Genomic DNA, 25,750 nt, shown 5'->3' with positions numbered 1-25,750 from the left:
GAATGCGATGTGAATTCCAGGAACTATAACGAAGGTGAATCTGTGCTGAGAAGAAGCATTTAATTATGATAATAAAAATAACACGGAAAATGCAGACGAAACTAATGTATACGCACTGGTTCTTGAAAGCAGTGCTGTTTTATCTGCACTGCCCCTTGGTTTTACGTAACTGCCTGGTTCTCAGAAATGATTTGAAAATAAAGCAATTCAGGAAATAAATGGAAACATGCCGTTGCAGTTTTTTTCCCCAAAGAGGCAGGCTGGGTTTATAACAACACCGGATAATAATAATAATAATAACAATAACAAGTTCATTGAGGCTATCTTCAGTCTTCACTGAAAATTGACTGACTGAATGAAACAGCAACATTAGCATGTCAATTATGGTTTTTATGATTTCGGACATTAATCAATTCTCATACTATTTTCATCTTCGCACTTAATCGACTTGCATGTTTCAAATTGCATGCATAATACATTGTTATCGAAAAAAATGCTATATTTATAAAGAACAATTTAAAATTTACTTTCATGGTAATAAAATCATATTTCCGAAAGATTATTTCGGAAAATAAAGTGAACAGACTCGTGCATTCTTCGTAATTTCCTTGCCGCATTTCAGTTATGCCAATCTTGTCACTCAGTTCTGTTTTCCCTGATTTATTTAAACATTTGATTTTGTTGATTCCTCGGGGTAGAAAACACATGTAAGCTTTCCACTTGTCCTGAACCACAAAACGATTTAACTAACTAACTCACTAACTAACTCCCTAGCCTTCTTAAACCCGAAGGTTCATGCCTTCCATCTTTCCCTATCTTGAGCAAGTTCTATATACTCTTTTCCATCCCTACCGATTTCCGTTAGGTCCATCTCAACGTTGTCCCTCCATCTTCGTCTTGGCCTTCCTACAGGTCTCTTACCATCAGGTTTCCCAACAAGAATCCTGTAAACTCCTCTTTCCTCTCCCATTCGTGCCACATGGCCTGCCCACCTAAGTCTTCTTGATTTAATTATTCTAATAATATCCGGACATGAATACAAATTATGTAGTTCTAAATTATGTAACCCTCTCCACTCACCTGTCTCCTCATCCCTTTTAGGTCCAAATATTTTCCTAAGGATCTTATTTTCAAATACTCTCAATTTATGTTCCTCTTTCAATGTAAGGGACCAAGTTTCACATCCATATAATACTACAGGTAAAATTACTGTTTTGTATATTTTAACTTTTAGTTTCTTAGATATTAAACGAGAAGACAAAAGTTTATGAAGAGAGAAGTAACGTGCATTTCCTGAATTAAGCCTACTTTTTATTTCCTCTTTAATATAATTTTCATTTGTTAATATTACTCCTAAGTATTTGAATTTGGAAACTGGTTCAAACGAGTTGTTATCAATAATTAGATTTTGATTATTACCTAACACTTGGTTTCGGCCTGTAAGCATATATTTAGTTTTCTCTTTGTTAACTTCCAAACCTATCTCTTTAGCAGTTTTGAAAAATATTTTAGCATTATTCTTAATTGTATTCACATCATCCCCCAGTAAGTCTACATCATCTGCATATGCTAACAACTGAGTCACACCATTTAATTTTAGTCCTTCTTTAGTTTCTTTTACCTTCCTAACAACATATTCTAAGGCAAAATTAAAGAGCAATGGAGATAATGCATCTCCTTGTTTTAACCCATCATGATTTAGAGCAAAAAACTGAACAGTAGACGCTACTTTTTCGCATATTCCCCATGCTTTAAACGGCTTCAACACGGCGGTGTGTCCTACGTTAAGTGGTTCCTGAAAGTCTCAACAGATGGCATATCGGATAATTTTAATCGCGAATAGACTGAAAAGACTCGTGTCGTTTGTCGCTTGCAGCTTCGGTGTGACATCTTCATTAGGGAGAATTCTCACTAAAGCAACAGGCGACAAGCGACACGAAGAATTCATACCGAAGCTGCAAGTGACAAGCGACACTAGCCCATTCAGTCTAAAGCAAAACATTCACCGCGCATGCACGAACAAGAGGACGAGGCGACACGAACACGATATTTAGAAAACTGGCCAGTCAGAGCGACACGTGCAGCTTGTCGTGTCGCTTATGTTCGAAAGGTTCAATTGATTACTGAGGGTTTGCTTCCCCTTAGGGAAATATCAGACCGAAGCAACAGCGTGGATTCACACCGAAGTGACAAGCGATACAGCTCTATGAGTAAGCATTTGCGAACAACTAATCGAGGCGACATGATTCACGTCTAATCGATACATGCACCTTGTTGTGTCGACTCGATTCGAAAGGTTGCATTGACTACTGATGGTTCGCTTCAAAGCGACACGTTACACATGCCGCTTGGGAACGATCCAATCAGCAGCAACGTTTCACACCGTAGCTGTATTACAGGTCGCAGAAGCCTGTGTTGGACTGTCGAAATCCACAAGCGACATGTTTTCGTTGTCAGTGTTGTCACAATCCAAAAAACCAAATTTCCTTTCTCATTCAGTTTCCCTTCATGGAAAAAGTTTATATCTCGATCCCAAAATTTCATCAATTTTTATTGTTACTAGTAGTTGACATGGACGCTTACAGGAGGATCAAGAAGGGTTACTTGAATTCCATTGGAATAAGTAAAAATAGCCTTTTTCTCTATCCTCCCCCCCGTTTATTTCTAACTCCGTTTTTTAAAAAATCTAGTTTTCGATCTTCCTTTTAGTACCCCTTCGTCCATGTTTGGTTCCTATTTCCCTCCCATTTTCTGTATTTTATTCGTTCTCTCTTGCTGTATTTAGTTCTTTCTTTCTCTTCCTCGTTACTGTCGCCCTCTACTAGTGTTCCTCCCTTCTGTATATTTCGCTTCTTTTCTGCCTCTTGAGGCATTCTGTTCGATGGCCGTGAGGTGAAAGCGGTTCCGAGTTTGGTAGAGATAAGCGAAATGGAGACTTGTCCTATCTTGACCTTGAACTGGGTTCTCTTCTCATCTTTTTGGCCTCGGCGATGTCACAATATGGATACCTGCTTGTGGCAAATGTACCTAACAGCAGGGAGTCAGGTTTTCGTTTATTTCTTCAGCACAGAAAAATAGGAATTCCAACCAGTGCGGAACGCCAACCACAAATGGAAGAGAGACAACTACTACTACTGCTAATAATAATAATAATATTAAATGCATATTAAATAACAATTGTTTATTATTGTTATCGCCCCAAAGAAAATATATAAACACAGGATGTGTTCGTTTCAGAAAAGTGTGTTCTCATTTACACGAACAGTGCAGAGTGGTTCGCACAGCCCGCTACAACGCCAGGGGTCCTGGGTTTGAATCCTGGCAGGTGTATGGATGTTCTTTGTGAATGTCCCTTCATCAATTTCATCATATCCTCACTGAACCTAATCTTCGCGATTAGTCAAAAGTGGCAGAAATGTTGAAGTAAAATAAACCAAATCAGTCAATAAATCAAACTAATGCATTTCCCAATATATATTTTTTTTCTAAATTTCCGTAAATAAGCGAATTCTAACCTGAAATATTTGACTTCCATTCAGGGTTATTAAAGGTCCAGGAATTTTATATAAATTTAATTCCGGTCCAGGAGAGAAAAATCAGAACGCGTAAATGGGTTCTGGATCATAAATAACCCTTTTATCTGTAAAGTATTTCAATTCGGTCCAGGAACCTTTTTTTCCGGATGAATTTAAATACAGTCCAGGAACCTTTCTTCCTGATATATATAAATACGGTCCAGGAACATTTTTTGCGGGTGAATTAAAAACGGTCCAGGAACTTTTTTCCGGATGAATTCAAATAGGGTCCAAGTTCTTGTTAAAATTAAACAATGCGCAACTTGGACGGAATTTAAATTGTGCGAGAGAAAAAAAAGGTTCCAATCCGGTCCGGTTACGGAACCCATTAGAATTTATGGTTCCTGGACCTTTAACAACCCAGCTTCCATTTATATAGATTAACAGAAATTGAGCCCAGTAAAATCAGGTAGAAACATTTACATTATTTTATCACTGCACACAAATGGAAATGGCAAACTGACAGCAATAGAAAATAATTCTTCTCCTAGAAGCTTATCTTCCCGCTTTCCATCCCTCTTAAGAGGTATGCATTTGGACATTGAGGACTACCAAACGAAAGATTAAACCTGCGATAAACCTGTCACCCTGAAATGCCTGGCGCCTGCTGACTGTCTATGGACAGGAGACAAATTTTGTACAAGAACTTTCTTTCCCTCTTCATCTATTGTTTACAAGAGGTAATGTAACAATGGGTGAATTTTATTGTATAGTGCAGAGGTTCCCTCCCAAACTGTGCGCCGCGGCGCCCCAGGGCGAGATGTTCAAATATTTTCACTGAAATGACACTTACTTCTTAGTCTACAGATAGTTTTAGTACTTTTTACATGTAAAATGTTACTGAATTTAAAATATGTTTATTTTTAACTTAAGGCAAGCAACTTAACCACATTAACTGAGCGTTGCAAGTGTTAGATATGCCTACATTCTGACTTGGGCGCCGTGGAAAGTTCTTGAAACACCAAGGGCGCCGTGAAACGAATAAGTTTGGGAACCCCTGGTATTCGCGATTAAAATTACCACCTGAGCGCTAGTGTCGCTTCCAATATGGCCGCTCTATGTAGGATAAATGTTTGTTTACATTCAGTAGTAATACGTAATAGCAGCGTGTTGTCATGGCTGGTATGGAAGAAACGTTCAAATTACGCGATATTTTTAAATATTGCGAATGCGATGTGAATTCCAGGAACTATAACGAAAGTGAAGCTGTGCTGAGAACGAAGCATTTAATTATAATAGGCAAAAATAACACGGAAAACGCAGACGAAACTAATGTATACGCACCTCAGGTTGTAACTGGGGCTCTCGGAAATGATTTTAAAAAATAAAGCAATAAACCTGTACTTGAAAAGCTGGGTCAGGAGAAAATTGACAACATATCGCAGTTCTTCCTCTAACACAGGATAATAATAATATAATCCACAATTTCATCGAGACTGTCTTCACTGAAAAAGGACGTACTGAATGAAACAGCAACATTAGCATGTCGATTTTCTTTTTCTGGTTACCTTTATGATTACAGACATTAATTAATTCTGAAACTATTTTCATCTTCACACTTATCGTCTTGCACCTGTTCCAAATTTCATCCATAATACATTGTTTATCTGGATGCAGTGGGCAAGACACTTCATGACTTTTCGGGAAAAAAAGTTTTATTTATAAAGTGCAATTAGAACTTTGCTTTCATGGTAATAGAATCGTCTTTCGGAAGATAAGGTGAACGGACTCGCCCATTCTTCGCAATTTCCTTGATAACATTTCAATGTTATTGTTATCCTCTATGCCAATCTTCTGTCAATCAATTCAATTTCATTTTGTTGATTACATGAGGCACATGTAAACTTTTCACTTGTCCTGACCCAAAACGATTGCAGAAACTGAACAGTAAACGACTAAACGTTACTCTTTTGAACATTCCCCATGCGTTGAACGATTTTTTTTTTATTTTCTTCAAATTTCGGGAGGAGCTGAAGCCCCATCAGCTCCCTCCTGCCAGTGGTTGTATGGTCAGTTCTTGGGCATGCGTCTGCAGACATTCTGCACTGGTGGTGTTTCTAACCAAGATTATATGCCACAAATGTTATTTTTCACTTCTGCACTGCTAAGGTGGGATTTGGGATTGAACCCCCACACCCAATCACAAAACTTCTATAGCATGTTTCATTAGTAAATTTATTTGCAAATGCTTAACTAAAGCTTTACCAAAAGGCAACGCAGGCAGTGATGAGATAATCATCTTTCGGCCACCATCTTTCCAGTGTTATTGCTTTTTTAACTGAAAATTCCCCTATTCCCAAGATTCCCTTTTTGACCTTTAAATTCCCTATCTAACATGTGTTTAAATCCACTTTGACAAAAGTTCGAACCTGGGACGTCTGTCTTCATAGCAAATTATGTTCACCACTCCCCAACAGTAATTGGTGTCAGGGGTGCCCACAGGGGGTATTCGTGACGCGCCTGCATCATGGGAATATTTGTGGAGGGACAAAATTTTATAGCTTAGCTATCACTTCTATATATCTTCACACAAAAAATAGGGGATCGTTTCGTGTGATTGACTTGTTATTGATTTTTAGTTGTGGTTATTATGTACATTTTATCTACCTGTGGGTGATCGTGGTGATATGGGGTTGAAATGAGACACCACCTCTTATGTCTTTAGAATCGGTTTGGAATGTGAGGGGGGGACGTGCTGTGGAAACATTATTAATATTGAGTCCGATATTTTAAAAGTGGTGCAAAGTGAGGAAATTATCAATAAGTTTGCTGCAACAACTTCAGAAGTTATCATTTATGTAATATGTTATTTCAATCAATGTCAAAGTAATATACATGTAAGTGTCTATGTTGTAAACAATACCTAAAGTAATCATATATTGCTTAAATATGTCTGTATTATGTTATATTGTTCTGCCCATTTTGTCTGATCAAAATAATTTGAGAATATAATTCGGCATAAAGGGGGGCAAGGGGAATACTCTAACTTTTGGGAGGAGTGCATTATAAGCCATGGGGGGGGGGGGGGTGGATGGGCACCCCTGATTGGCATAGTATGTAGATTTAACCCATTCTCAGTCCCACACAAGGTCGACCCTAGGTGAGTGCAGGGCCTGGGCATGCAATATACTTATAACAGAAAAAAATTCAGAGGAAAGAAAAAGTCTGAGATTTTTCATCATTAGTCAGAATTTGAGGTGTCCTGTATAATTACAATATAAACATTGTTACAGTTAATAAGTCTTTAATGTTAAAACCAAGAATAGAGGCTAATACATTTCTAAATTGTCGTTTCTTTTCATTTCCGATGTGGCACTGGTGCTACGTTAATTATATTTAATTACAAAACTGGGTGTATTCAAAATAAAACTATTATTTTACCTGTTGGTGGAAATTTTTAATTTACCCAGTAACATTGTCTATCAGAATTCTCTTTTGTTTACTCCCGACCTTCGTGGTGGAGTGGTTAGCATAGTGCACTACGATGCCAGAGGTCCTGGGTTCGAATCCCGGCCTTTGCATGGGTGTTATTTGTGAGCATCCCTTCATCAATTTCATCATGGTATCACTCATCCTCATATTCGCGATTAGCCAAAAGTAGAAGATAAGCAAAGTAAAATAAACCAAATTAATCAAGTCCGTCTTTTGTTTACTTTTAATTGAATTTTGATGCTGTAGTGAATTTACATGTAAAATAATATCTTCACATCATGAATTCATTCTATAATCAAGCACATGAAGTATGTTTGATTGAAATATTTGAGCACTACTTTTATGTAGTACTGTGTTTAGAATATGATTTCAGAATTTTTATATATTTTTAAGTATGTCAAAACAATCCATGAAGTCAGGAAAAATAAGATTAATTACTTGATTTGAAGCATCAGTCATGTAAGCTCGCATAAACCATAAACAAACAATTATTTTTATCTGACGTAGGACCCTCCTGAGGCACGGGGCTTCGGGAAAGGGGCAAGTGCCCAATTTGCCCCTATATAGGGCTGGTTGTGATCTCACAAGCCCTACACAATACTCCTATTTGATGTGGCGGTCCCGGGTTCGAATCCCAGCCTGGGCATGGATGTTTGTGAGTGTCCATTCATCAATTTCATCATGTACCAATCTTCGCAAATTCGCCAAAAGTAGCACAAAAAGCAAAGTAAAATAAAGCAAATCAATCAATCAATCAATCAAATCCTATTTGTTGTGTATAGTTCCAAAGTTGAATTATTATCCATTATAACGAATGAGAAACAGCCTTATAACCAGTTGATAGAAAAGTAATTAGTTGCAATCCATGTCTTTCTTATTTATTATCAACATGTACAATTTTTCTTGTAGTGTTCCAAACTGGAATGGTGGGGTATCCTGAATCCTTGACAGACCCTTCATATCATTCTCAAATTCTAGTTCTGACGTATCCATTGATTGGAAACTATGGTGTTCCTAGTGACAAGCATAATGAATTTGGAATTCCTTAGTAAGTATGCCATGTTATTTTCTTGTTTGTTATATATTTAATTTTATATTAATAGCTAATTAATTAGATTAAATACATTTAATGTGACAAGATCAAACTAGCACTTGATATCAAATGCTTTGAAATCTCCTTGTAAGCCTCTCATTATGATGTTACTCGCACCCTGTTTCTACCAACCTCTTCCAAGCCAAGGTTGAACATTACAAAATCAGTTTAATATATTTTATAATCAATAGTGTTTTCTGATATTTTTTTTTTATTCATCGATTTGTTTCACAATATCCAGCTGAATACTGTTTTGTCGTATCTGCACTGTGTCAGAAATGAGTCGATGGCATTGACATGTTCCATACATGTTAATGCGTCCCTTTCTGAAGCGACATATATGGCTGTCAAGTGGTGTGAATTATCAACATTAATAAAATGTTTGCATAAATCGTGTAGTGTGATCAAAATCCACACATTTCCAACTTCAGTCAGCTTTCCTGATAAGTTAGTGGAGATGGACATACGACAACATAGTATTCAGCCAGCGATATCTATGATAATTCTGAGTTAATATTAGCCCCGAATAATATGTTTATGTCTTACTGATCTGAGATTGTTATAATATTTACACCGAGTAATCAATTTTATTCTGTAACTCAATATAGAGAGAACACTCACAAACCATGTTACATTTCAGACAAGTTGTGTAGCATAATGAGCATCATAGGCTGTGTTTGTGTGAAATGCAAAAGTTATTTTATTTGTACTGATGAACTGTAAATGGATAACTTTTATTTTTAGTACAGTGATATACTTGTCTACATGTATGGAAACGAAATAAAACTTGTCACAACACCCCTTTGAGGACCAAGACCTGCCAAGTTACTTTTCATTGCATGGTGTGGTCAGCACATTGTGTCCCATTGCCCCTGTTTTCTGACTTTTGAGACTGGAGTTTGCTAGAATTGTGTTCAAGTAGCTTCCCAATTGTCTGCACTATGTTGGATGAAATTTAACGTTTTTGATTTCCCGCCAGGGATCAAACCAAAGACAGCAAGCTTAGCAGGAGCTTATTTGCATTGTGAATACACCTAAGAACCATTTATCCAAATTTGATGTGACCATTACCATTTTGGACACACTAGAACATTGTTTCTCAACCTTCGTGATTGGTTCTCAACCTTCGTGAGCCTGTGGCCTGGTAAATTCATTTTTTAAAAGTCCATGACCCGAAATTTTACTTGTAAATAGCTTTCTATTTTTTTAAACTTTGTGTTAATTAATATGTATCCTAGAAATTTAATATTGATAAATAAATTATGGCATAACCATTTGTTCGATTATGTGTTTAAATTAGTTGGCAACGTCTACATCTAATGGGATATTTTAGTTTCCTTTGGCCAATATCATTAAATTAATTTGGTAATTGCTGATTTGATTGGCATGTTCTATTTCAGACACTGGCAAATTCCAATTAATCAGAATATTTCCACATCAATATGTTTGTTATTGAAAATTGCTGTGCAAACTAAATTGACCCTACTGCCCATCCGTCAATTACAGATAAGCGTAAAAACACAGTTTTTCGTTGGGACATTTCAAGAGAACACACGCTCCCTTCATCATACATTTATTTTTAGTTTGATTAATGATACATAACTGTATCTTTAATCAAACTAAAAATAAATGTCTGATGAAGGGAGCATATGTTCTTCTGAAACGTCACAACGAAAAACTGTGTTTTTATGCTTGTAATAATAGTGGTTTGAAAATTCGCAAAAAGTCATTTCAGATAAGCCAGTTTTTAGTATGATGCAAAAGGAATTTTAACTTTTAATTTCAGTGTAAGTTGGTAATTTTTATTTATTTTTCCCCCAGTTGGTTGGAATCTCGTAAAATTTGGGCAGCAGGTCTTGTGGTTGGGGAACTGTGTGATACACCCAGTCACTGGAGGCAAGCCAAAACTCTTTCAAACTGGCTGAAAGAGCACAAGGTTCCCGGGATACATGGCATCGACACCAGGCAGCTCACCAAGAAAATCCGTGAGAGGGGCACCATGCTTGGCAGAATTATAGTTGGGAATGCAGTTCCAAAGGACTTCACATTTGAGGACCCCAACAAGCGGAATCTTGTGCAGGAGGTGTCAGTGAAGGTATGTAGTGTGTATGTGTCTAGGTTAGGTTTAGGTTATACTTGTATTAGCTGTTTTGCAGACATACAGAGAGGCTACTATTGTCATGAAGGTTAAGGGAGAATTCACACCGAAGAAACATGCGACATGCAACACGCGACACGAGTGTTTCACACCGAAGAAACAAGATGCACGCGGCAAGCGACACTTGATTTCTTTGCTCAGTTTGCATGATGGTACCGATATAATTGCATTAATCAGTTTATTAGTCACCTGAAAATAACGTAACAAGAGACATTGTTACATGTAAACTGCGTTGTAAAATTTGTGCAAGGTATTGAAACTTGGGAGAGGCATGTTGTGCACGAGAAAACTAAGAAATAATATGCACTGAAATCAAACTGTATACGCTAGACTTTTCAGCCTGAATAAAGCGAATACCTAAACACTAGAGAAATGGTTCTCAACCTTCTTGAAGCCATGTCACGGTATTCTTTTTAAGTCAATGCCCTTAGCCGAAGAATTTTCGTCGTAAATCTTTACAGTATTGAAGATTTTATGCATGAATTAACATGTACCTATAAAATTAAATATTGATAAATAAATTCTAGCATAATCATAAGAGTAATAATAGTTTGATTACGCGTGTATATTTGTTGACAAATATAAAAATATGGAAGACAAAGTGGTAACGTCGTCTCCTTGTAATTAAGTGATCCCGGGTTCGATAACCGGGGAGGCACCGGGCAGATCCAGTTCTGATTAGTCTTTTTGTGCATAAAATGGACTTAAAAAATGAAAACTCACAACTCAAATATGATATTGGGATTATGATAGTTGTCAACCAGTTTTAGCAGAACATTTCACAGCTCAGTATAGTTGATACGAGGGCACGGTTTCGGGTTGCGGTCCATGGTTGAAAAACAATGCACTAGAGTACTTTACCATGTTCACTATAGTTTGGACTAAAGTGCCTCCATAAGCTGACTTTTTCAAATAAAAGCAGTCAGGTAAATGGCCAAAACATGGCCTCTTATCACGATGTTGAAGGCAAATTACAGCCGATAGATTACTGCATCAAAAAACTTGATAAAGCGAACGTCGTGTTTAAATCTTAAAATATTGTTAAAACATTGTACATATTGATACTTTATTATATCATCAAATTAGAGGATTAAACATAATACCGGTTGGATTCTCTTCTAGAGTCTAAATACAGCTCGTTGGAATGAAGCATTCGCTGCGCATGCGCGAACAACAAACTGAAGAAACACGATGCATGGTATTGAGAAAACGGCACAGTCCGAGAGGCACGTAAGAGACATGCGACACGTGCATCTTGCCGTGTTTCTTTGGTTTGAAAGGTTGCATTGATTACCGAGTGTTGACTTCCAAGTGACACGTGTTTTGTGTTGCATGTTGCGTGTCGTGTGTTTCTTCGGTGTGAATTCTCCCTTATACTTTAATAAACAACTTTTTACAGCTGAAGAGTAAACAGTAGAACCTCGATTTTACATTTTTCAGGGGACCAAGGTGAAATAACTTAAAATACAGGAAAATGTAAAATCGAGGAAAATTTTATAGCATTTTACTCTATTGGGACCATTAAGATTTAATGTATAATGCAGGAAAATGTAAAACTGGGGAATGCAAAATTAGGGTTATGTATTATGGACCCTTCATGCATATATAAAGGCATGGATGGATCATGAAGATAAAGATGTTATTTTATATACAGTGAAACCTCGTTAATCCAGACTAATGGGGGGGATAAGTTGATCAGTTTAACGAAAGTCCGGATTAACTGAAATAACTTAAAAGAACAGTAGAAAGTGCATTAAAACTCCGTTTATAGCAACAAGACACGTTTATTATGGTGTATTTAAAGGGCATAGGCCTACAATACACTATACAGTACAGTCTGTGGGAAAGAGAATTTCATCAGTGGTTGACTGCCTTTTCTTTGGGAAGTTCTCTTGTTGACTTCTAGCCACATTTAAAACATTGCATTCTGCCTTTTTTTTTTGCCTGTCCGAATTAACGAGGTTTTACTGTATTCAAAATGAAAAAAAGAAAGTGTACCAGTAGTGGTTAATGTGCAGATAAAATCTGTATTTGTCAAGTTTCACTTACGTTAATGAGCTGAGATGGAGGAAAACAATGTTTCGAAGATTTGTTCTTTATCATGTTGATTTTATCTCAGTTTTTGGACAGAGAAAAAAAAATCACTAACATGTAAAGGATTCAGTGTTCAAAATCATCATAGAAGAATAAAAGAACCACTGCATGCATGTTAAAAACCACAAGATGGTCTAACATGCACAAGACACAAGTCTAAAAATGAGAAAGGTGCATGCTGGCCTGTGAAACACAATTGAAGTCAAATGTGAGATAAAATCTGCTTCAATCCTATAATTAAGGATCTTCATCAGAGAAGGGTAAGAAGGAAGCATGGGCATCACCAGAAATTTTGGTAGAGGGATGTCAAGTCTTTGGTAAAACTTGAACATAATGAACAATAATAATCATGTTGATGATTATTATTATACAATAAGAACTATAAAAGCAAATGAGAACTAATTTTATTCCAAATTTTACTACTACTACTACTACCCCCACCACCTTCTACTGCTTCTGCTTCTTCTTGAATATTCAGCACAACTGTTTTTTGTTACGTTTTTACATCACATACAGTTAGTGCACTTAACTGCACAGTAATTCTGCTTATTTTTAACTTTTACATTCCTCAAGAAAAGGGGTTAAAAGTTGCGAAAGTTTTAGTCCTAAAGCTTTTATTTAATGACCTTTCTCAAAGTGGTGTATACTGGGTTAAAAATCCTGGGCTATCACACCATATCATAGCGTTCGAATGGAAAAAAATTGCTGGTGGGGATTTTTTTTTAGAGCTCATTTGGGGTGGAGGGTTGAAGTGATGTGACATTGTGATTAAAATTATATACCTCACAAAAAAATATGGAAATGTACACTATGTCAGTAAGGAAAGAATTTCATTCTTATTTGCATAAATAAAAGTAAAAAGTAAAAAAAAGAAGTAAACTGCTCCCCTGTGCTTAGCACCACCCCATGAAGGCGTATAGGGGTAGGGGTGTGGGGGTAATGCCCCACACTTTCTTGATCCGGTCATGAGTGCGAATGATGTGACCAGCATCATGCCCCTGACCACCTTTACCCCCCAGGGTTTCCCCCAGGTACCCATGTTATTCGATGCTGGGTGGGCACCAGGGCCGCTTCCAATGTTAGAAAAGTTCCCGGATTTGAACCAACTGGGGATCGAACCCGGGACCTTGAGCATGGTAGTCAGATGCGTTACCGACTGAGCCACCGCTGCCACTTATTTGCATAAATAGAGACCCATATTGTGAAATATTTTGTAGGCCTATATACAAGAATAAATATAAAACTTCAACCTACCTATTTTTATGATTTGAATTTCAGAGCCTCCTTGTTGGCACACTGTTAATGTAGTTGCCTTGCAACAAGGGGGGTGGGTTCGATACATGTTGGTTCGAATACCACTTTAACTGTAGGTCCGATCCCCATTAGCTTATCTGTGCATAAAGTGGACATAAAAGAAAAATCCACAACAATTTGGAGCTTATACGCATACGTTAGCCGAATAGATAGCTTGTTCATTATGTCCCTCATTTCAGTTCACTACACAACACAGCACATATCATTCACAAAAATACAATCCACTCACTACTGTATTCACATGCTGCCTCTAAATAAATTCCACGCACCAAGGAAACCTTAAAGACCACTCAACACGATGTACACTAGAACTGGTCCTTGTCATTTTGGTAATTTTTAGATGCACTCATAAACCATTCCCGGTTAGCCAACAAGTAACTAGTTGTTTGAAGGTGAAGGACCTCTTTTCCAACTCGTCTGTAAGCATTCAATGATGTTCTTGCCTCTGTCATGTGACACACTTTCCCCTTGCCTGCGATAATCTGGCTTCAAAATTCCCCGTTCCTGGGAAAATTATATGCTGGGAAAAACTGGTTTGCAACATTGACACAGACTGTTGAGGAGGTTCAGAGGAAATTTTCCCACCATATGCAACCCTGTTCCCTCTCCTGTAACAGTTTGGCTCCACAATTCTCCGTTCCTGGGGAAAATGCATGCTGGGAAAAATTGGTTTGCAACACTGATCGGGCGATCCTTAAGATAGCTGTCACATTCACCAGTCACCCCGTGGATTTGCAGGCTAACCGCCTCGCGAATTCAAAGAAAGTGGGCAATGTTTCCAATTCCTAAGAAATAAGGAGCCAACTCATAAGAAATCAGGTTCATCTTATTGAAATGAACAATTTTATGCACATTTCTCAGAGATATATTTTTTTCTGTATTTTGGTCACTGAGTCTGGGCTTTGCAGATAGCTTAGATAGCCCTGAATTCTCAAAATTTTAAGTTTTGAAATTTTTAAAACTAAACTAATACTAACTAACTGAACTTTATTCCTGTTATTAACAATAAATATAACAAACTTTCTGATCTTTTTTAACTTTAAAGGAACAATGACAAGGACAATTTCCAGGAAGGTCAACAGACCTGTTCAACCCTCCCTCCAGAAACCCATAGAAGGGGCATTTGGTGGTATAATCCTTTTTACTCTTCCCTGATGAAAATCCTCATTTGTAGCATTGAAACAGATTTTTTCTGTAACCACTGTAGACATTTGCCAAGAATTTTTATATTTGGCAGTTGACAGTCTTGACCTAATAACAATGTTGTTTTTCTATCCTTTCAGTTTCCAGTTATATACAATGCCACTGGGAGTCCTCGCATTTGTGCGGTGGACTGTGGCCTGAAGTACAATCAGCTACGCTGCTTCTTATCTAGAAATGCCAGAGTGGATCTAGTTCCTTGGAATCATCCCTTAAATCCCGATGAATATGATGGACTATTTCTAAGCAATGGACCTGGCGACCCTGCAATTTGTACTGAAGTTGTGTCCAACATTCGGAAGGTTATTGCAGCTAAAGCCGTGAAACCCATATTTGGAATATGCCTAGGACATCAACTGCTGGCTGTTGCAGCAGGATGTAAAACTTATAAAATGAAGTAAGCTTTCTCATTTTGCTCTTGTCTGTTTATTTATTGTGGTTAGTTTTAATCTTGTTTTGTGCAGTTATCATATACAAATGTACTTGCAATTACCATCCTTTTGTGTTTGGCATTTTGGAACAGTTTTCAGGTATGTGTCAGGGTCAGGTTTCAAATCATTTGAACACTGTCAACAGACAAGAAAGAAGCTAAATATTATTATTTTTATTATTATTATGTAATATTACTGATATTACGTAAGCAGATATATATTTAGAAATTGAAGACCCCAAAACTTTCATAATAAAAGTAAAAGGACGACAAAACAATAAACAATAGGGCTGAGTCGATACCTGCCAAGGCCTCTCCGATGGCGCAGTGATAATGTCATCGCCTTGTAATCGAGAGGTCCTGGGTTTGATTCCTGGTGGAGGCACATAGTGGTTTGGATCCCACTTTACACTGTAGGCCCAGTGCCGATTAGCCTTACTGTGCATAAAGTGGACTTAAAGAGCCAACTCAACCAGTTGATACCTGCCGATACCTTTCCAACTTTTTCATCTTTTGCAGGGTGCACAAAAATGCCATGTAGCATTTTTATGGATTCTAAATACAATGGAAATTTTTCAAAATTTGAAGTTTTTATTCATTTTGCACCATTATTGTGGGAGAAAAGAAGAATTTTGTGTTTAAATACCTGTTTTTTTACATAATAGTTTGATATAATTCTCGAATATTGTAAAGCAACTTGATTCATATAATTGGAGTAGAATTACAATTATACACAATATACAAAGGCTGTTGCAGAGAAGGTGAGACAGATTTTTTCCTGCCTTGACAACACTGCCTATGGTTTCGGCACTAGTCGCGTTATATAGGATGACTCATTCTGTTTCCGTATCAAGTTGTCACATGTTGCGAAACCACGTTAGTGAACAGCTGTGTTGATTTACGTGGAACGTGTTTCGTTTACCTCTTCAGGTTTTTGTGTATAACATTGCTTTTCGCGATGAGTATTCAAGATCAGCGACATGCCATAAAATTTTGTTGGCGTTTAGGGAAAAGTGGTGTGGAAACATATGCAATGTTTCAACAGGTATATGCCAATCAAGACAGACTGAGTAGAGCCACAGTGTTCCAATGGCACAAGTTGTTCGAAGATGGGCGCGAATCATATTGTACCACGATAACGCACGCCCACATACCACGCTGCTTTTCAGGATTACGCGACGAAAAAATAGAAATTTTCCCAGTTCCAGCATACAGGCTGGACCTTGCAGTCTGCGACTTTTGGCTATTTCCACTTTTAAAGGCTGCTTTACGATGTCGTCATTTCATGACAAACAAAGAAGTGATCACTGCAGTGCAAGTTTTCTTCAGTTCGCTACCTGACGACGAATTTTCGAAGACATTCACAAAGTGGCAGGAGCGTATGGACGCTTGCTTAGCTGTCAATGGTGCCTATTTTGAAAAAGATGTACATCTACTCGATATAGCTGATTCTGAATAAAAATGTTGTGGTTTGTAATTTTTTTTTTTTCATTTTAATGATTCTTGGAGGGGTCCATGTACATGCTTGTCTTTTAACTGCTATGCAGTTATGACTTTTTGACCTATTGCGCTCATTTTGGTCTCAATCGAGAGCTAATGATCCAAATTTTCACCCTAGTACATTTCCTAGCCAATGGAGGTCGCTGTTTTCCTATACAGGAATAAGTCTCACCTTCTCTGCGACAGCCTTTGTACATACACAATAATATTTATCAGTATTTTCAACAGTTTTTAATTATTGCAATTTTCAATCATTATTATTCGTAGGAATATGTAAGAGTATGGATATAAATTTGAAGTGGTGTCAGCTCTGGCCTGCTTGGTACTTCTAAATTCAGAAGAACTATGGTATATGTCTGAACCCTTGTGCAGTGTAATGTTACGATGGTTATCCAGAAAGTTTGTTCCAATAGGCTATATACAGTGGAACCTCGATTTTACGTTTTTCAGGGAGTGAAGCTAAAAAAAAAACAACTTAAAATGCAGGAAAATGTAAGGATGGAGACAATTTTGCAACTTTTTGCTATGTTGGGACCATCAAGATTGGATGTATAATGTGGGGAATTGTAAAATTGGGGTTCCACTATATTCAGAAACCATAGTTCGTTGAGGCACTTATTGTAGCAGAACATTAGTTTTAGCATCCCTTTACCATTGAATTATGCCGCCCATGATGCAAACCATGTGGTAACTGCTTCTTTTACCTCATTATCATCCTGTAACCACCAGCCAAGGAAGGATTTCAGGTGCAGAAACCCATGAAAATCACTTGGCATTAGGTCTGTTCTGTAGGGGGATGATCGAATTGTTCCCGGTCAAATGCCATGTGCCTCCACTCTATGGAGGTTCAGGGGTTTCGTGCAACGCTAATTTCTCATCCCCTGTGCCTTTATGACTGAAGAAGTAATCACACCTCTCACTGTGTCATGCCAGAAAGGCCAATGCACTTGACTTCGTTTCACTTTGTGTTCTTCCGTAAGCATCTTCAGTATGCAACATGCTCACAGTTTCTGAAACAAAAGTTTATTAGAATTTTTTGAAGAAGTGACTGTGAAATTTGTGGAAAATATTGAAATAGTCTGTTCTCTCTTATTTTCTATCCATCTTCATTCACATTTCCATGTTGTTTCTTTAGAAATTGCACCTATCTCAATATCATTAAATAACTCATTGCATGTTCTCAATACACCTCACAAAGTTGACAGTGAATATCCCCCAGTTTCCTGGTCTTTGGATTGTGGAAATGGATTACAGACAACATTTCATATTAATAGGGGTATATTAAAATATATGCCTAGATTAATGCTATATGAATATGGCAACTCCATCATCTTGTAATTTATTAAGTGAAATTAATTCAATAAATCAGTGTAGGTCTTATTTTAGATTCATTGGCGTCTGGAATAAACTATGTGCAAATGCCAATCGAATGTCTCCAAATGTCATCTGTGCCTTGTGAAATGATCAACAAACTCATCAGAATGTTCACCATCTTGACAGCAGCACTGTGGCAGCAGTACTTGCAAATGGAACTTATTTAGTCAGTATCCTTCGCATGATGCAGACCAATAAAAAGGTAAAAAAAAGGTAAAGTGCTTCCCTGTGCTTAACACCACTCTATGAAGGCATATTGGGGTGTGGTTGATCCGGTCGTGAGTGGGGGTGATGTGATCAGCCTCATGCCCCTAACCGCCTTTACCTGCCTGTGTTTCCCCCAGGTACCCATGTCATTTGACATGCACCGGGGCCGCTTCCAACGTTAGAAAAGTTCCCGAATTTGAACTGGCCGGGGATCGAATCTGGGACCTTTAGCATGGTAGTCAGACACATTACTGACTGAGCCACTGTGGCCACCAGTGTTTTTTTTTTTTTTTGTAAGAATCTTGGACAGTAACATTTCACTTTATTAATATTTCAGGTATGGGAACAGAGGCCATAACCAACCATGCTCTCACCATGGCACCGGTCGATGTTATATGACGTCGCAGAATCATGGTTTTGCTGTTGATGTGTCTGATCTTCCAGCAGGTTGGTCTGTTCTGTTCACAAACACCAACGATCTCACGAATGAGGGTCTGGTTCATTCAACTAAGCCGTTCTTCAGGTGAGTGGTTGCTGTGCATTTTAACTTGTGTGTCACTTGATGGAATAACCATAGAAAACAAATAAATGTTCATGGAAATGATTTCTTACATTTTTATAAGGTCATAAATGTCTAAAATTACTTGTACTCTTCAACACTAACTGTTGCTAGCCAAATTGAATAGAACACTTTGAGTTCTATACTTCAGGAAAAATGATCTTGAGAACTTCCATAATTGCTACTAATTAAGAGACAGCTATAGCTATATGACATTGTGGAGCTTCTGCTTAGTAGAATGGTTAGCACAATTACTTTTGGTGAGAGTTGTCCTGCATTCAGTCAATGGTATGAGCTCAATTATTTCCATGTTAATCCAGCATTATGTTTATAATGGTGGAAGCCAGCAGCATAGGATAAGGGGAGGGAGGGGACAGAACATGAACCTCAGGTTCCAGAAGGTTAAAACCTGGAATTAACTTTTAATAAACCTGGATATTTCAGGGGGCAAGTATCCTCCTTACCTTCTCTCAAGTTACGCCTACGTAGGGGAGCTACTTGGAAGCGAGTAGTAGCAGACTCTGGTCTTCAAAGCCAGAAAACAGTGGCACTAGTACTTGATGCACTAACCACATGTCACCCAATGGAAAGCCAGTTCTTAAGCCCTCTAAAATTTTAGTTTTTCTAGTGTCTGATGAGAGTTTCCTCTTTCAAAAGTGAAAAAAAAGTAAAGTGCTCCCTTGTGCTTTGCACCATGCCGTGAAGGTGTATAGGGGTGTGGAGTTAGGGCCGCATGCTTTCTTGATCACGGCTGAAGGTGGGGATGATGTGATCAGCACCATGGCCCTGGCTGCCTTTACCCCCAGAGTTTCCTCCAGCTACCGTATTATTATTAATCAATTTTCCATGATTTTGCATAACTCTCAGGATAATTCAGACTAGAAAGTGTTGTATCTACTTGTATATATCTCTTAGTTATCATATAAATTGCTTTTGGAATCACTGCTGATTTTGATGGGGCTTGTGAGATATATTGTGTTTACGCTAAGTTTTATATTTTTTTTACAGTGTACAGTTCCATCCTGAACATACAGCCGGGCCAGAGGACCTGGAGTGCTTGTTCGATGCTTTCTTGGAAGTTGTCACTGCATGCAAGATCGGGATGAGCGGAATGTCCGTGCAGAGGAAATTGGATGAATATTTAGCTTTCAATGAATTTCCAAATGGCCCAATTTCCAACAGAATCATGAACTTTCCTAAGAAAGTCCTCATCCTTGGATCCGGAGGTCTCTCCATTGGCCAGGCAGGAGAATTTGACTACTCCGGTTCACAAGCGTTAAAAGCCCTGAGGGAGGAGAAGATACAAACGCTTCTTATAAATCCAAACATTGCCACAGTTCAAACATCCAAAGGATTGGCCGATAAAGTGTATTTCCTTCCACTGACACCTGAATATGTAGAACAGGTAGCTAAAAGAACATAAGAGGTGTCTGTGTGTATATATATAATTTTTTTAAAAATATATTGCTTGTACAGGGTGCAGCAATGAATCCGGCATTTTTTTGCAATATTGGATATAGCTAGTTGTTGCATCAGAGGTAACATGTGACTACTACATCTACTTCATGCACAGCATGCATTTCAGAAACAGTATCTGAAAGCAAGTATTCCAACCACTACCTTCAGTGAACTTAAAGGTCAGATCCAGGAAGAGGTGGTTCAAATTCCTGTGGCCATGCTGGGCAATGTGATGTCAAACATACCCTAAAGACTGAGAGAGTGTGTGCAACAAAATGGAAGTCATTATAGTAATGTTATTTTCAAACAAATCAAAATGTAATGATTGTATTTTCTTATGGTATTTCGTCTTCAATGAAAAAAGTAGTTAATTTTGTCTCAATTATGTATGTTTTCTTATGCATTATTTTGTCTTAAGTCTGGAGTATTTAAAATTGCCCGATTCATTGCCACACCCTATATTTATATGTACACAATTTTTTCATAATGCACATAGTATACTTTGGAGAAATAATTCTTATTCAATGTACTTCTGCAAGAATACGTGGACTCAAGAAGAAGTATGGCTAGTTTTAGTATTTGGTTAGAGTTCCACTTGTGAAACTATTGTCTTGTTTAAGTTGGAAAATTTCCTTATTTAGGAATTAGTCACGAAATATTTCAATTTACGTCAAATTGAATTGAATTTTACTCGTACTAATGTTGAATAGCAAAGCAAATCATATAGAAGGACCATTTTGTGAGGAATGATTTTACAGCATAGTGCCCTAAGATATTGTTACTTCTTTCTGTTTATTGGTATTGCTCTCAAAAGTATGCAAAACTACTGTTGTATAATTCTTCTTTATGGCATCAGCAATAATCTAGTTTCACTTATTTTACACTATTAACCGAAGGACTCGAGGGTAAAACATGGTAAGTGACATTTTGGTCATTATTTAGTTCAATAAGGTGGCCGCGGTGGCTCAGTCGGTAACGCAAAAGTTGAAAGATGGCTGTTTTTACTTTGTTACAAGACAATGATGAAAATGTCACTTAACATGTTTTACACCCCCCCCTTTTCCCCGTGTCCTTCAACTGATAAAAAGGTGAGCCTTGTGCACCTACTGAAATAATTTCTTTATGGTGTGAATTAGTTGCTCCTATCATTAACGCATTTACGTATTTTTATACAAATGAAGTAAACATATAAGTTCATCAGAATAAATGATTCTACATTTGTATAGTTTTAAATACAGGCTTACAGATCTTCGTAAAATAATTTGTTGACTGCCAAATTTAAATACAAAGAAAGATACATTTAACAGATGTATGTGGCAATTTTTCAAGATTTTCTTTTTCATATATTATTCTATATATGCGTTACAAAATAATTATATTAACACTCTTTCTCTCTTTCTCTTCATTTAAAACCTATAAATTTCGTTAATTTCAGGTTATCAGATCAGAACGTCCAGATGCAGTTTTACTAACTTTTGGAGGACAAACTGCGTTAAATTGTGGCATTGAACTGCAAAGAGCTGGTGTGTTTGAAAAGTATAAGGTCACAATCCTGGGCACTCCTATACAGTCAATTATTGAGTCCGAAGACAGGAAACTTTTTTCTGATAAGATAGCTGAGATTGGAGAGAAAGTAGTTCCTAGCATTGCAGTGAACTCAGTGGATGAGGTAAGTATATATTTTGTTAGATATACAGGGTGTGCAGAATGGGACTGACAGTTTTTAAAAGTTTGTGATTTTAATTTGGATAGAAGTAAATAAAAGAAAAGCAAGCATTTTGAAGATAAACTCACCACATTTTATTGGTAGCAGTTACAACTCAGCACAGCTCAGTATAGCTCCACATGAGCTCATTTTGTGATACGGAGGATGTCCAACCTGAATTCAATGTCTCTCCACGTATTCTGTAGCATCAGAGTCGTGACAGAAGCAATCACAATTCGGTCCTGCAGTTCTTGTAGGTTTCGTACCTTTGGGTCAGAATACACAATGTCTTTCACATAACCCCAGAGGAAAAAGTCTAGAGGGCTAACATCAGGTGAGCATGATGGCCAGGAAATTGGCCCATCACGGCCTATCCAACGATCAGGAAATTCCCTATCAAGATACCCCCTCACTTGTAGGCTCCAATGTGGCGGTGCACCATCTAGTTGGAATATCACTGTAGGTTGTAAATTACGTAATTGGGGAACTGCAAAGTTTTTGAGCATATCTAGGAACACATTTCCTTTTATTGTTAGCTCCACGAAAAAGAATGAGCGTAGGACTTCATTATGCGTAAAAGCACACCAAACATTCAGTTTTGGAATATCTTGGATATGTTCCACATACACATGAGGCTTCTCAGAACCCCATATTCTAACATTGTGTCTGTTAACACAACCAGACAAGTGAAAAGTTGCTTCATCTGAGAAAACAATGATTGATAGAAAAGTTGGGTCATTATCAGTCTTGAGCAGAATGTCAATTGCAAAATTTTGTCTTTGTGGCTTGTCATTTGGCTTAATTTCTTGCAACAAGTGCAACTTATACGCACGCAAACGTAATTGTTTATGTACCACATCGTGCACAGTTGACCTGGGAATTCCCAGCTGCCTGCTTGCTGTCCGTATTGACTTACATGGACTACGTGTGAAACAATCTTATCGACTCCACATGTTCGTCTGACACTTGCGATTTACCACCACTGTGAGGTTTCATCACACTCCCTGTACATAAAAATTGTTCCTTCCACACCTTGATGGTGTCACGTGATGGAGGGTCCTTCTGGTAAACACGGCGAAAGTTTCGTTGCACTTGCACAACACTGTTTGTCTCTGCATACCACCACATGCATTGCGTTCTTTCACGTACCGACGTCATTTTGGTTTCAGTGATACCAGTGCCGATATTGCTAGTCGTACCAGTACGAACAATTGCGAAACGAAACTCGCAAACGTATACTTCCTTTGCAGTCCATTGTTAAAAACATGCTCGGTTTGCAAAAAAAGTTATAACTGTTTAAAAACTGTTAGTCCCATTCCAGACACCCTGTATTATACTTAATATTTTCTAGTTTTGTAAAAATCTACTTGTGAATATACAAAGAAGTAAATTTAATTACTGTCTAGAATATGGGCTTGAATGAATGGGTGAAAGAAGTAATTCGATGGTTATTATGAAGGTAAAGCTATCCTCTGTGCATGGTAGAATCAGTACTCACTTATTCGCTTATGAAGTTGTATTAATTTTAATGGTCATTACTCAGTTCCCAAGAGAATGGCTTCAGTGTCCATCAAAATTAATAGAACTTCGTAAAAACCAGTTTTGCAGATAAGCAAGTGCTCTATTTCAGTATGTAAATTCACAATTAAGTTGGCCATTTTGTCCTCAACACGTGTTGTCTTCGTTAGAAAGAAAAGAAGAATTAAAGTACAGTATAAGTTTGAGAGCTTGAAAAGTTTAGATATGTGTCCAGTGTTTAAGATTTTTTAACATGTTGACAACTTGAAGTGTGAAATGTGTGTTGTTTTATAATGCTGAGGATGTCTCAAGCCATTGCTAAATACATACTCAGTCAATTATTGAATAGGAAAGTAAAGAAAACTGCAGTATGTGCAAAAATGTTCTAATTGACTGTCAACTTTTGATGACTGCAACTGAAATGGCTGGTAATTTTGGGACTAAGAGGACAGTAGAGTCTCTATAATTTGAGGTGTATCGGAGCAAGACTGTCTTGAATTACAAAACAGTTGGACTATACATAACATTGGGACAATCAGAAGAGGAGAAAGAAAATAAGAAACTACAGTATGTGAAAACTGGGATGTATTGCATTGTTATGAATATTGTACTTATAATTAGAAATGACCTAAACAAGTAAGTAATTGCTTTCACATTGTCTTACTCTTCTTGTCATCTTCACAAAACCAGTAAAGTCGTGAAATTTTCCTGTTTTGTTCATTTCATCCCATATAAGGAAAACGTTTTCTGCATATGTAACAAGATAAATATTATGGCTATGATTACTGATATACTTTGATGAAAAACAGTCAGCAATACACTCATGATTCGTAAATACATCAGAAGAATCTATCTTTTTTTTTAAGAACACAGAAGTTGATCTTTATGTGTAAGTAAATAATAATTGTTTTTTAAGTGTAAGCAAAATGTATGCATTGTGTTAGTAAGCGATGATGTTCCCATAGGCTCTTCAAGCAGCAGAGAGCCTTGGCTATCCAGTGATGGCAAGAGCTGCATACTGCCTTGGTGGACTTGGATCGGGTTTTGCTCATGACAAGGAGGAGCTCCGGGCATTGGCTCAACAAGCCCTGTCCAACTCTCCGCAGCTGATCATTGACAAGTCTCTGAAAGGATGGAAGGAAGTGGAATATGAAGTTGTTAGGGATGCCTACGATAACTGCATAACGGTGAGTAGATTTTGAATTCCCTTACGATTCATAACATATTGGTAGAATGTACGAGGGCAGGCTGAAAAGTAATGCCTGCTATTTTTTTGTGACTGTGAAAAGACATTTTGGATTTTGAGCAACCATGCATTGTACTCTTCAGACTTTCCCCTTCTCCATTCCAAGTTTCAAACTTCTATCACCAGGGGTTGCTGAACTAGAGCAAGCAAAATGGCAGCATGTAACCATGCTATGTTGGAGAACCTGAAACTGGATGTGGTGACAAGAGTTTCTAACTGCAGAAAATGTGTCCCCCAATTGACATTCATCAGAGAATGAAGGCTTTTTATGGCAATGAATGTGTAACGTCAGTACTGTATGATGTTGGGCTGTTCATACTCACAATGAAAGCCCCTGCCGAGGAACTCTCAACATGTGTGACAAAGAACTTCTTGAGGACACCACACATTCTCAATCTCTGTCATTTTGGAGGTGGTGTGATAAGTACCATGCTCAGGCTGCGTTTGTCCCTCAGGGTTGCCCCCAGGTACCCATTGATTTGTGGCTGGGTGAGCCCAGGTCGGAAAATTTCCAATCTTAGATCACCCATCCTGGGAATTGAACCCAGGTCTCCTGCGTAGCAGTCAGACACCCTTCCTTCTAGATCACCGTGGCTCCCATAAATTTAGAAATGAAGCCATTGATTGAAAGATGATGATAAAGAAAAGAGAATTGTTTTTCTCATAATTAGTCTCTTGAAGTAGTGTGGACTGAAGAGAGGAGGAAGAAGCGCCGCTTGCATAGATTGTTGCAAAGGTCTCCTATATTATTTCAATGTATTTGTTGCTTTCTGCATGCTCTATGAGAGGATGAAGGTTCTCGAAATACGAAGCCATAGTTCCACTTCACTTAGAATGTTTTCGTTCTTCCTTTACGACTGTGCTGCTTCTCTGCCAATGAGATACGT

General features: G+C 37.7%; 1 protein-coding gene across 1 annotated transcript in view; it reads left to right on the top strand.

The window, feature by feature from the left end:
* r (carbamoyl-phosphate synthetase 2, aspartate transcarbamylase, and dihydroorotase rudimentary) overlaps positions 1 to 25,750 on the top strand; it is a 228,192-nt gene that overhangs the window by 45,244 nt on the left and 157,198 nt on the right. The window contains exons 2-8 of the mRNA XM_083130942.1: positions 7,917 to 8,055; positions 9,922 to 10,195; positions 14,950 to 15,263; positions 18,715 to 18,900; positions 19,945 to 20,341; positions 21,830 to 22,063; positions 24,583 to 24,804. Coding sequence (XP_082987068.1) covers positions 7,917 to 8,055; positions 9,922 to 10,195; positions 14,950 to 15,263; positions 18,715 to 18,900; positions 19,945 to 20,341; positions 21,830 to 22,063; positions 24,583 to 24,804 — 1,766 coding nt within the window. The remainder of the gene's footprint in view (positions 1 to 7,916; positions 8,056 to 9,921; positions 10,196 to 14,949; positions 15,264 to 18,714; positions 18,901 to 19,944; positions 20,342 to 21,829; positions 22,064 to 24,582; positions 24,805 to 25,750) is intronic.

The sequence above is a fragment of the Lepisma saccharinum genome, chromosome 1, assembly GCF_977018435.1.
Source record: "Lepisma saccharinum chromosome 1, izLepSacc3.1, whole genome shotgun sequence".
NCBI classification, from domain to species: Eukaryota; Metazoa; Arthropoda; class Insecta; order Zygentoma; family Lepismatidae; genus Lepisma; species Lepisma saccharinum.
The sequence above is the reverse complement of the archived record's forward strand: the minus strand, read 5'-3'. Positions and strand labels throughout refer to the sequence as shown.